Source organism: Triticum aestivum, chromosome 6D (assembly GCF_018294505.1).
Source record: "Triticum aestivum cultivar Chinese Spring chromosome 6D, IWGSC CS RefSeq v2.1, whole genome shotgun sequence".
In the NCBI taxonomy this organism is placed as follows: domain Eukaryota; kingdom Viridiplantae; phylum Streptophyta; class Magnoliopsida; order Poales; family Poaceae; genus Triticum; species Triticum aestivum.
Window position 1 is genome coordinate 47,882,607 of NC_057811.1, and position 13,392 is coordinate 47,895,998.

Sequence of the window (13,392 nt, forward strand, 5' to 3'; positions counted from 1 at the left end):
ACATGGTCCCTTCACATGAACTGTTTATTTAGTGAACTAAGTATTAACAGTGGCACAATTGAAAGATTTTGGAAATCTAAGCAAGTCAAATTTTATCAAGAACAAGGTAACTAGAACACGAACTAATTCTTACAAAAAGTGCTCAATTTGCTTTTAAACTTTTCTGGTCTGTACAAAACAAGTTTTTTTTAGACATGTCTGTACAAAACAACAAAGAAATGTCTGTACAAAACAAGTGCCTTGTACTCCTAGCAAATTAAAGCACGTGCGTACATGTGCACAGGGAATACAACGAAACGGAACGGGACAAAAATAGTGAGCGTGATTTCTTGTGTGGGCCGACGACCCACTTCCTTCCGCACATCACTTTCTTCGGGCTTCGACCACGCCACAGTTGTGAGAGGAGAGGAGGGCGAGATGGGTAGCCTCGGCCGCCACCACCCACGCCCACGGTCGTCGTCGGCGGCGCCCCTCGATGATGACAACCTGCTCTCCGAGATCCTCCTCCGCCTCGACCCACAGCCGTCCTCCCTCCCCCGCGCTTCCGCCGTCAGCAGGCGCTGGCGTCTCCTCGTCTCCGACCCCGGCTTCCGCCGCCGCTTCCGCCTCCACCACAACCGCAACCCTCCCCTCCTCGGTGTCCTTGAAAAAGTTTTGGGCGGCGATCTGTCCTTGGTACCTACCGTGGAGGCCCCCAATCGCTTCCCGGCGGGGGCCTTGTCTCTGAGGCTCGACGACTTCTTCGTGCCCATCGGATGTCGCCATGGCCTTGTGCTCGTGTTCCTCTCGCTCGATTCTTGGAGAGAGATCCTGGTGTGGGATCCCATCACCGCCGAGCAGCACCGGATCCTGTTGCCCCCTGGGTTTATGACGCGCGGGGGGGAGGGCATGATAAATGGGGCCGTGCTTCGGGCCGCCGGAGACGACGACGACTTCCAGGTGGTCGTGGTGATGGCAGACAAAGGCAGACCACAAAGGCGAGCTTTCGTGTGTGTCTACTCTTCAAAGACCGGCGTATGGGGTGAGCTCGTATCAACATTGCTTCCATCTATGGCTCTGACTGATGTTGCTTGCACGGGCATGCCCGCTGTGCTGGCTGGAAATTCTCTTTACTGGTTGCTTGTTGGGAAGATTTCTGTAATTCTCGAGTTTGATATGGAGACACAAAGCCTGGCCTTGATACAGGTGCCAGTGCATATGCTTGAAGGGGGGCGTCCCCTAAACTGGATCATGCGGGCAGAGGGTGGTGGCCTTGGTTTACTCTTCGAGACAGACTTCAGCTTCCAATTATGGAAGAGGAACACAGATTCTAATGGTGTTTTTTCATGGGTACTTGGAAGAACTATCGGACTGGAGAAGCTACCTTTCCTGAATTCAGAGAAGAAAGACATGAGCATACTAGCGCTCGCCGAGGAAAACAATGTGATGTTCATAAGGAAAGGTGGCGTCGTCTTTATGGTCCATCTTGACTCATTGCAGTTCAAGAAACGTCTTGAAGACGACAACGTTACTTATTATGAGCCATTCGAAAGTGTCTACACCGCAGGTAATATAGCATGCCTTCACACCTATTCATTATAACAAACTCAAATTACTTTTTGATAATTGGTTGACAGCATACGATTCACATCCTTTCATGCTAACTTAAAATTGTTAAGTAGCATCATATCATTTGTTTCTTTTGCTGCTTGATGACCTCTTCAACATACAACAAACCAATTATTTGTTCGGTAATTCGCCGAAGAAAATATTTCACACCATGTCGTGGTAAGCCAACAATTTTCAGTAGTTTCTTTTTCTGCTTGATGACCTCTTCAACACGTGCTGATATTGTTCTGTTGTGATGATGCTTGAGTCGTCGTGTTTGGTCATCTGGATGTTATCTATTAGTGGTATCTAATATACTCTATGTCCTGTAGCCCGACAGTGGGTTGTAATTTGTCCACTGTTAACTGAATTTATGTAATTTTCTAGATTCTAGTCAGAGCTAGTAATCTGCCTTTATCAGTTTATCATGTATAAATATCTGCTGATAAAACAACAAATAACAAGATTGGCAAATTCTTTGTAGAATAACTGAACTTAATAAATAAGTAAATATCCCTTCCTGTCGACAGATGTGACAATCATCTAGTGTAAGTGTTAGAGCGTAGCGATAGTATGCCTTTTTTTCCTCAAGGTGAGATCACAGCAGTTTGAAGATCACTACATGAGAACTAGCTTGAACAAACTAAGATCTCAAATAACCCACGAAATAAAAAAAACTAAGATGTCAAATTGGTATCTCAATTGGTAGGTTTGGAAGCTTAAGAGTAGTTATATTCTTTCTTTCGGCATAGTTATGTCTGCTGATCTTGCTAGTAATCTTAAATTCATAATAACCACTTTGTTGTGAACTTATGGATAAATTGTTCATTTTATTGTCCCGCACTTCTGCTGTTCACATGGCAAGTCCATTTGTACCACGTAAAACTAGTAAATGGGCTTAATTTATTTCCACCTTTTTAGGCATATTTTACATTAAAGTATAATATATATCATGATCATTTATGTTGCTAGGACTTTTTTATTACAAGTATAGTTTATCAATATCCAATATGGTGTGGAACAAGCTTAAGAATAGCTCTAAATGTCTTCTCTATTCTGACCAGTTAATAGTCTGTGAATGTACATTCTTTATCTCTACAATATTAATGAGTATATGTTATTTTGGGAATATTCAATAAATTTGACAGTATGTGTGCTTTGTTTAACTATTACTTAGTACTATATCAAAATAGAGTTGTTTTCCTCAAATTAATAGTTGTGTTGTATAAGTATCTTGTTGAGGTGTCCTCGTTTCTATTTGACTTTTCCTTGGAATGCCCTTGGGTCGTGTGCTTAGCATTTGGAGGTTACTCTCCCTTTTCTAGTTAATCGATAGCTTATACTGATTGCATCGTTGTGTCGTTATGTGGGGAGTTGAGAAATATGGAAGCCTCGGTTGTATCATCATATCATAATGGTAGGTCAGGGTGCAAGGGTGCGCAGCAGGAGGTGTGCACGGCCTACCCCTGGTATGACCTTAAGCGGCAGCCTTTATGTCGCTGGATGCCTGTTTAACCCAATTGGAAGATTACTTATCCCACATTTCTCAATTTGAGTCACCGGATAGTGTTGTGCATGGATGTTCTGAATCACATGTAAGCTAGCACCGTCGGGGGGGGGGGGGGGGGGGGGGGCGTGGTGAGGGAAACTAGCACCGCTGTTGAATCGTTTGTATTCTTGCGGCAACTCAAATCTGCAATGGCTCTCCGTTCTTTCTTCATAATGACCGGGACGTGTCAACATAGTTGCACATTTACACATTATGTATCCCATTATGCCATAGTACAGACACTAGTACTCTCCTGAGTGGAGTAGTCACAGTGCCTGCACCAGATCTAGAACCGACGATCCATGGGATGACAACACCACAGACTCACTGGTGTGTGACAACACCACAGACTCACTGGTGTGTGTCGTGGCGGCCGTGATGACCACACCAGGACGGGAATAGAGTCACAGGACTTCTATTCCGTGTGACGTTGCCTCCACTGTCGAGCCACCATATATGATCAAGATGGCATGACCAGATTTGTCATAAAAACTGATTTCATCACCGATAACATTTTATACTTTTACTATCATATTATCAAGTAGTTTGGAAGTATTAATTTTGGTCACACGCAGAGTAAAAGAAGTACAGTACTTTTCAACCAAAGAAATATCAATTAATAAGATGATGCATGATCCCCTACTGCATGGATTTATGAAACTTGACTTGTGCGATTATCTCGCTACTTCATGACCCTCTCATGTGCCCACTGTTCTTTTAGCCGCTACTTAGATCAGGTGTAGCCAAGAACTGCTAATATTAGAGGTTGAAGGTGTGCTTTATCTGTTTCACATGTTGGTTTTGTCTAATGATGAGGTGATTCAACTTTGAAGCTTTTGGCATAATTTCCACAGTGGTGAAGCTAACGTTTACTGATTGAGAGTAACTCCAACAGCTTTTTGTGTATGAATAGAACAAAATTGCTTGACTGATGATCTTGCTTGCTTTGCAGGTATCTAGAGCTACATTCTAATGGCTGGGAGACAGAAATGAGTTGCTGGGTGTAGGTTCTTTCATTTTGTATGCTCGACGTGGGCTCTCTATGTAACATGCAAGGATCAGCTATGAGGTGGACCTGTACCTCCCGTCTTTATCAAATTCTTGTGGACTTTCATCAACTGGCATGAAGATTGAAGGCACATTACCTTGGTTCGACAAATTAGCACTCAGCTTGTGGTTTATTTATTTGGCTTTATACTTTTCAAGCAAGCTGTTTTGCTTGCATTTTTAGTGTGTGCTCATGTGTGCATGCGTATGATTATCTCCCATGCTGCATCAGGTGGTGAGATCTCGAGTCAGATTTCTGCTTATGTTCAATGACGTCTCATTATGTGTGTTTTTGTTTAATTTCTGTATGGTTCGAAATTGAGTATTTAGAATCCTAGTTCTGAGTAATGAATGTTGGGAAAAGTTCATGTAATGTTTGCTAATGCATACATATTCTTATTTGCTTTTTTGAGATGCTTTCTTTGTTTTTAATTTAAGGGTTTACTGTGATCAGGATAAGGATAGGAAAATAAAAGCCAAAGCAATATTACCCTAATCCCATATCTGTTTGTGTTATAACAAGAGATGTTCAAAATTGTGTCGTAAGAGTACTGATTATCGCGGGTGATGCCTGTAAACCACATAAATTCTGTTGACCAGCTGCCCTCTGTTCTATGAGATGGATTATCGGTTTTGCCCTTTTCAACGTAAGATCACATTTTCCCTTTTCAGCATCAGTTTATATCAGTGTGCACATGTGGTAGTATTATTTGTCCGGAAAGACCAGGGATTTGTAGTCTGACCACACCACACTCCGATTATCACTTGGATTCTTTCTCTAAAGCACATCATGTGAAAATCTTGTTTTTGTGAAGCATTTTATGGCTTCCAAGCTAGAGTTCACCCCCAAATATTTCGTTTGAGTATCTTTTTTTTTTACGAATACGCTTAGCAGCGTATCATTTCATTGATAGTGTTTTTTGAAGATTACTGGGACGGTTTCCCAGGACGTACACTTAGTAGGCGTCCTGGAGAAACCAAAGTGAGCAGGAGAAGCGGGGGTGCTCAGCCCCGTAGTATCGTCCGTGAAGAAATCGACTACCACTGCGATGGCAATTGCCAGGACAAAAGCGAACTATAGCAATCTAGTATTAACTCCTATGAACAAACTACCTCTAGAACACATTTTCTATACCATGTACGTAGTTCTCACCGAGGAGAGAGCCTTTCACTTGGACGAACCCCTCCCGAGTGACCGAGTCGCTCCCATGGGCAACCGCCGGGGGGCGGGGGAGTGAAACCCTAGCGCTGCCGAGCCCACGGTGTATCCTGGTGGCCGGGGGGGGGGGCTGCTCGTGGCGCGCCCATGGTGGCCGGGTGGTGCGGTCTGGCATGGCCAGATTTGGCCGTAGTTGCCTAGGGTGGGGTGGGGCTGGCCTCTAGCGGCGGTCGCCAGCCTTGGCTATGGATTTCCTCCGGTGGCTGGTGCTACCATGGATGGACTTTGCTGAGGATCTCCGGTGCTTCGGGTGGTGTGTTGGTGGTGGCTCAGTGGTACACGGGTCGCTGGTGTGGGCGCGACATGGCATGTGCTGCTTGACGACGGGGTGCGGGTGGCGGTGACAACCTCCCTTCTCCTGGGTACGGGCCGACGGGTGGCTACGACCTAGGGTTTGTACTCGGGCGGATCAGATCTGGGCCCGAGGTAGATCAGAGAGCTTGCTCCAGGTAGGTCGGGTGGGGTGCGGTCTGGGTTGTGCGCGCGGGTGGTGCTCTTGCCCTCCTCGCGGGTGCGGTGATCGGCAGTGGTGGTCGTGATACTGTTGCGTTGCTGGGCGGATCGGCACCGGTGGCCACAGACATGGCGTCATGCATGCTAGCTTGGGCCAGGGCCTAGGCGTCTTGGCAATGGTTGTCGGCAGTCATGGAGTCATGCCCCCCCCCCCCCCCGCCGCGAATCCACCAAGCTTGGCTGGAGACGCAGACGTGGGTGCCTCCTACGGCGGAGGCGCCTATCCAGACTCGGTGACTGATGTCGGGCTAGGAGTAGGGGGCGTGCCTCTGCTCTTCCTACCAAGGCTGAGTGCGTTGTGAAGTGAGCGGTGGATGGTGTCTCGCGACAGGGATGCCGGGGTGGCAGCCTCAGATGGCGGTCTGCATGGTTTGCTTGTCGGCAGGCACCATTGCGGCGATGGTGGCTCTCCTTCATGGCCGTGTGGGTGGCGGGAGGTGTAGCGGTGGGTGGCTCGGGCGTGCTCTCCCTTGGGATGTCGCCCTGATCCAGATCTGGGTGTCTGATCACGTCGCGCTCGTCCTTGCAGCCTCGTGCTGATGCGGGTGAGTTGCCGAGCGAAAGCTCCGTGCCCTTGGCGCTGACGTGACACCCGTGGGTACCGCACTCTTCTTGAAGACGTCGGTTTGGTTCTTCTCTCCGTGCCAGGGCTCCGGGTGAAGACCTTTGTCCGTTGTGGACTCGGCAGCAGCGACGCTCAGCGCCGTTCTCCCTCCCTCTTGAGGGCGTTGCCGTGGAGCTTAGGTGTATTAGGTTGTACCGTGGCGGTGTGTGTAGATCTTCATGTGTTCTATGTTGGTAGCGTAGTCGCGTGCGTTTTGCGTGATCCGATTATCCTAGGATAGGTTTTGTAAGAGGGCGACCTTACCACCTTGTATCATTCGGCCGTGGTCTTTCTTCGGTTGTTTCTTTATTTATAAAGCGGGGCGAAAGTCTGTTTCGAGAGTTCTCACTGCATTCTGCCATTTCGAAGTGAAGTTTTCCAACAAAATACGAACCATTTGAAATTTGTTAGTGGGGTTACGACATGTAATGAATTAAGGTGACAGGCTTTAAACTAGGCATAAGGATTATCACCAAAGACTTATTTAGCAATTAATTAGAATCTAATGAACATGTGGTGTTCACATTCATATGCTTCAGTTCAGTTCAATCTGTTGGGTAACTTCCCATTGATGATCATAACAAGATAGTAACAAACAAGGACTTTACTACCACAGGCTAATAAGAAGAAACTAACACACCTCTAGTCTACGCCTCCAGATCAGACACTAGATCCATGAAGCAACACTAGGATGCGGCGGGCAAGCTGGTTGTCCTCGAAGAGGCCGATGAGGTAGGCATCGGTGGCCTCCTCCAGCGCGGAGACAGCAGAGCTCCGGATAATACGTAAGTTTCATTAAAGTTGTAGCTAATTTCAGTAGAGATGAATACATAACCTTGGAGCAATAAGAAACGCAACGGGCACTTGAGCTAATGTCCTATAGACTGTTTGCTAGATACGAATTAGCAGGCAGCGACTCACACTGCTTGCTAAATCCTACTCCCAGTATAAAATCTGCAGGCCGAAAGATAATCAATCTCAGTAGAAATGCAACAAGCAAGTCATACCAATCTCGATAGAAACACATCATCGCAAAGAAAGCAGTTGCATTAATTCCAACATATCGGAGCATCTTCCAACTCCCAGGTCTCACTGATGGGATTCAACATTCATCAGTCACAACTAAGCAAATTAAGGCTCCAAATACTGAGTTCGAAACCAGGTAGAAATTCAACAAACACACGCATACATGAAATCCGACATACAAATCCCTCCCCGCTGATACAACATGGAAGATAATCATATGCAAGAAAGTTCACTTCAGAATAAAGAGCTGTGTTCATGCTGGGTTGGTATCTCGGCGTCGAGCATACAAATGGAAGAAACTACACTTGACAACCCATTTTTGCATCCGAGACACCAGAATGTAATTGTAGATACCTGTGGAGCAAAAAAAAATATCATCAGTAAAACCTTGTACTACTCATTCATCAGAAGTTGTTGGGATTGTTGTCCTAATTCTTCCATGATTCAACTAGAAAACATTGGCTTCACAATTGTGGAAATTGTGTCATAAGCTCCGGCGTCAAACCATCACACCGTTATTAGAGAAAATCAACAATTGAAACAGAGAACAACAAAAGGCAATACATCTTGTGTGTAGAGGCTCATGGGGTAGGATAGCAGGTTCTAGCTCCAAGGCATACTTTTTAGGAATGTACAACTACCTAGTCACTAACAAATTGATTTTCATCAAATTCTCGGAGTACATATAACTGAGATCATGCATACTATTCAGACTTCCTTCGGTCCAAAAGGATTGTTATTTTTTACTCTCCGCATCATCAAGCAATACTTTTACCACTACTTTAGTGATAATATGCCAGTAATATAAAAAAACTGGCATTAGGATAAAATAAGTTTTTTTTGGTGAATCTAGTCATGCCATTTTGCTCATGTGTTTCATAGTATGAAGTATTAAACATCAATAATGGCCAAAACTGAAAAAAAAATTATACTCCACACAAAGCATACTACCTATAGTTTGGACCAGCCAAATCATATTGGTGGCTAATAGACAGTTACATACATATGCAAGTTTGGCGGATAACGAGTGACATGATGAGAAAACGTTTGACCAAAAAGCCTAAAACTAGAACAATCATCCATAAATCTACAATAACCGCAGTGAAAAGATAAATAGAAGAATACTATTTAATCTAGTGACAGTTGTTAGTTCACTAGGTATCATAATGATCCAAATAAGAAGCAACGTAAAATGGCAAACCTATAAGTCCGCTAAAAAAAGGAAATTTGAAACCAGATGCACAAGTATTGTCAGTTATAAATCACTTATGTATATTCAGATCACACTAGGACACAATAGACCCATGGCCACGGAAAACAGAAGTCAAAGGCAATGCAGCAATGAGTAAAAATAAGACAGAAATATATCCTAGCATGAAAGCATTTTCATCTCTGACAAGGCACTATCATATGCACACATAGGAAATGAGGAGCGGTCCTAAGTCACCAATTACTAGAGGGGGCAGAGGGAGAAGAGCCCACCCAGTGCCAGCATAAACTTGGAAGATCAACAATTAAAAGTCATCAGGAAGAGAATGAAGGGCTGATGAGGAAGGAATGAGAAAGCTGAGCTTGGAGAAAAGATTAAATATTTAGCCTGACAAAGCATGATAGAAGGTGGCCAGGTGGGAAGAGTTAAGCAAAGAGTTGTAGAGAAAATCTTAAAAGAGTCCTCACTTGCAATTTGGTACTTGAGAAATGATGGTAAAGAATCAAAGTGATTCGTTTTATAAGAATAGTTTAGATAGTTCAACATACATGCAGAAGATAAGGTTACCTATTCAACCGGTACATCACATAGCATATCTGACCGGAGAATCATCTTATGTATTATGCAAAAGATCAGCTCCATCATGTCTACCACCAATGCTTGTTTCTGCAAGCATAATAAGTAGAAAAACCAATGACATTCCAATGCAAAGCCAAGTAGATACGAGGAAGCATTAACAAAATATTTAGATAAATAATTGTTGTTCAAAAAAGGAATCAATCTTGATACAAATTAGGAATACATAAATAAAAGCATATGTACTTTCAAAGTTAATGAACATTCCAAAAATAATATAAGCTGGTTAGAAGAGACAAGGGTATCCGTAAATTTTCAGATCATTCGATGCCATATTTGGAAAAAAAAATATAATCAAACTAATAAATTCTATAAACACATTTAAGTCAACAAAATCCTAGCAACAGAAGTTATCAAGACTATTAAGATTTGGATTACCTTCAAAAAACTTAGCCTAAAAAAGATCGTACTAATAAATCCTAGGAACATAAGTGATTGGGACTATTCAGATTTAGATTATCTTCAATTAAATTTAGCCCGAAAAATGAAATAAACTCAACCTATTACTTTTGCCTGGTACAAATGCACCTGCTACTCACCCACAATAGGATTCTCCTAAAAGTGATAAAAGGAACAATTGTCTAGTAAAACAATTTTGGTATTACTGATTCGTGATTAATAGCAAGATCAGCAGAGATACTAATATTGAATGGAAGGAAGAGAACTACCTTTCAGCTTCCAATGTCCACATTGAGCTACCTATTTGATATTTCAGTTGCTACAAGGTAGTTTTAGTGTAGTTGTATTCAACTTCCAACTGTTATATTACCTTATCTGAAGGAAAAACTGCAGCTATCTTATACTTCCTCCGTCCCATAATATAAGAATGTTTTTGATGATGTGGCGCGAACTAGTGAGACATGGTAATGCAAAAGTGTTGGCGCCCAATCATTTGTAGTGCTCAACGAAACAACGATGAACTATAGTGGCAGCAGACACTTTGGATCAAGCAAGAAGCAAGAAACCGAAGGTGACACCCAGATTGATTAGATCAATCTTGACACTAGCAACTCACTGTTGACCTCTCAGGAAAGTAAGAAGAAAAGGATTTGGTGCCACCCAACTACTGTGGCATTTTCTGCTTTTCTGCTGAATTCGAAATTCAACTCCTTACATGGCCAAAGCCATCCCATGAGGCCATGATATAGCGTACCGCACACCCTGCCAACTTGATTTCCATCCAAGACTTTAAGAAATTAAAATCCTTAAATTATTGGACTCTCGTCGTCTAAAAACAAGCTAGTCATAACTTAACTAATCAACGATCTATGAATACTGATCATCTAAATCCTTCAACAACCAATTAAGACTCATCGAACAAAAAAAGGCGATCCAGCAATTGATCACCTAGATCCTGCAGCAACCAACTAGGACTCATCAAGCTAAAAAAAGGTTATCAGGTCAGGTGTGTGTCCCGAAACAGGCTCAGACTCTCCTACCGATGGCACTTCTCCTCTTCTGCAGGAAGAACTAAAATCTCGATTGGAATTGTAGCTACCAAAAAAGTCCGAGTCGTTTCTCCTTCAGCCTAAATACTAGTAAACTTGCTATTTTTCACTGGTTTATGAACAAAACAATTCGGCAACTGTCGCAGGCAAATATCTTGACCTGACAAGTAGGCAAAAGTAGGTATCCGATCCATTGTTTTTCTTCGCAAAAAAAGAAAAGAAAAGGTCTCCATTGTTTTTTTTTCTCGAATGCTCACCCAAATGTGCGTTGCTGTGCATTAGAATGAAATGTCAAGATGACGGGTTTGTACGGGAGGGGACTTTTCAAAATGGGAATGGTATAAGTGGGGCTAGTTTCGTTCATACAGCATTAATAACCCTCATGCGCCCTTCTTTCCCACAAAACGGGCGGGGGGTTTTCCCGCGCTTCATTTGAAATACGGAGGGAATACTATCCAAGGTCATAATTATTACATAGAAGGCCACCATATGCAAGCATCAGAACTGTAAAGCACATCATCGCAATATGTTGAAGATGCCATCAAGCACCAAAAGAAAGAAGTACTATTACGAGACTACATCAAATTGCTAACTTAACACAGAGAAGTTTATGAACAGTATTTCCATCAACAAATTATCGAAAACTAACTTTCTTCTTTTTATACTTATATACACGTATGTATGGTGTGAAGCAAGATATGACGTACCAGCAGCGTAAACGCTTTCAAACGCATGACAACAGGACACCGCTGCCTTGGGTCTGGCAAGCTTCTTGAACTGCAGTGAGTCGAGTTGGATCATGAAGAAGCCACTTAGCATATCCATAAGTACCACGTTGTTGTCCTCTGCAAACCCTACGATCCGTATGTTCTCCATCCCTGAACGGAGCGAAAGTAACTTGTCGAGTTCGATAGACCTTCCAATCACCCATGAAGCAACACCATCGGCATCGGTCTTCCTCCTCCATAACTGGGCAATGTAGTCCGAATTCGACATGAACAGGAATCCTATGCCACCACCACCACCCTCGGCCCGCGTAAGCTTGAAGCAGTTGCCCTTGCTATAGATTGGCACCGGCACCGGCATTACAGCCAGCCTCTTCCTCTCCAAATCAAGCTGGAGAATTCCTTGAAAATTCCCAATGAGCTGCCAGTAAAGGGAATCTCCAGCCAACACAGCATGATCCATGTAAACGCTGGTGGGATACCTCAGAAATAAGCTGCTCGCATGACCATGGTTTGGAAGGGGTGTTGTGATGAACCTTTCCCATGCGCCGGCCTCCGACGAGTAGACGCAGGCCACTGCTCGTCGGTTTTCTACCCCGCCGTCTGCCGCCACCAAGACCACCTGGAAGTGCTCGGCGTCCCCGGCGGCACCGCGAAGCACCGCCCCGTTGATCCGGCTCGCATCGCAACCATTCGTCGTGAGCCCCGGGGGAACATCGAGGCGGTGCTGGTCGCCGGTGAAGGGTTCCCACAACAGGACCTGGAGACGCTTCGGGACGATGATGAGCACCAGTCCGTGGCGGCATCCGAGCGGCCTGCAAACGCCGTCGCCCTCGTCGAGCTTCAGGGAGAAGCGCTCGGGAGCGACGCGATCGGGGGCGTCCAGCGTCGGCAGGAAGTCCAGGCTTCCGCAACCGTCGAAGAAGCCGTGAAGGGGAGGGTTGCGGCAGTGGTGGAGGCGGAATCGGCGGCGGAATCCCGGGTCGGCGACGTGGTTGCGCCAGCGCGTGCAAGCGAGGGATGCGCGCGGGAGCGAGGAGGGATCCGGAGGAAGGCGGAGGAGGATCTGGGGTACCAGGTTGTCGTCCTCCAGCGGAGACGCAGGCGACGGCGGGTGGCTGCTGGCCGGCATCTCGCCCTCTCGTCGCCGATGCGGGATCGAGCGATGCGTGCGGTGGTGTTGAAACTGAAACTGAAACTGAAGTGGGGTGCCAGCAGTAGACTGCGGTGCGGGGGTGTTGAAAGTGAAACTGACGCGGCAGGATGCGGGATGAAAATATCGATCGGGAGCCCACGCTGTGGTCTCTTGGGCTGGATGGACGTTTAAAGCCCACGCTGTGTTGTGGACCCTATCATTTACTCAAAAAAGAATCCCCTGGAAAAAATCTACTAAAAAAGAAAAAACTTGGACTGTGGATTTGTCTACCTTTTTTGCCAGGCCTCGTTTCCATCGGCTGTTCCGTCCAAGGCCGTTTCCTCCGTTCTGCGGTATGCCAGGCCTCGTTTCCATCGGCTGCTCCGTCCAAGCCCTCCCGATGAACACGACGACGCATTCCGTTTCGACCCAGCCGGTTGGCTCCCCATGAACACGATGACGACGCTGTTTCTCCGTTCCGACCCAGCCATGTACACGAGCCCTGGCCGTACGTATGCGCGAGTAGGCGTTCGAGACCCTGCCCGTATGTACGTATGTGGCCGTATTTTCTTTCTTGCACACTGACCGCTGTACGTACGTGTACATGCTACAAGGGCGCCTCTACTACGACACCTGCGTGCCTCTACATCGACCAGTATGTACGTACACGTTCGCGACCAGAATGACAACGCT

At 45.3% G+C, this 13,392-nt stretch overlaps 2 protein-coding genes across 2 annotated transcripts; one reads left to right on the plus strand and one right to left on the minus strand.

Moving 5' to 3' along the window:
- The first annotated feature begins 364 nt into the window (after positions 1-364).
- LOC123141008 (uncharacterized) lies at positions 365-4,547 on the plus strand. The gene is made up of 2 exons (XM_044560262.1): positions 365-1,546; positions 4,089-4,547. Exons 1-2 carry the CDS (start codon positions 418-420, stop codon positions 4,094-4,096), a joined length of 1,137 nt encoding a protein of 378 aa, XP_044416197.1. The 5' UTR covers positions 365-417; the 3' UTR covers positions 4,097-4,547.
- Positions 4,548-7,627: 3,080 nt separating this feature from the next.
- Positions 7,628-12,776, minus strand: LOC123141010 (uncharacterized). The gene is made up of 3 exons (XM_044560263.1): positions 11,547-12,776; positions 9,323-9,421; positions 7,628-7,899 (listed from the first exon to the last, which is right to left on the minus strand). Exons 1-2 carry the CDS (start codon positions 12,694-12,696, stop codon positions 9,369-9,371), a joined length of 1,203 nt encoding a protein of 400 aa, XP_044416198.1. The 5' UTR covers positions 12,697-12,776; the 3' UTR covers positions 7,628-7,899; positions 9,323-9,368.
- Positions 12,777-13,392: the final 616 nt, after the last annotated feature.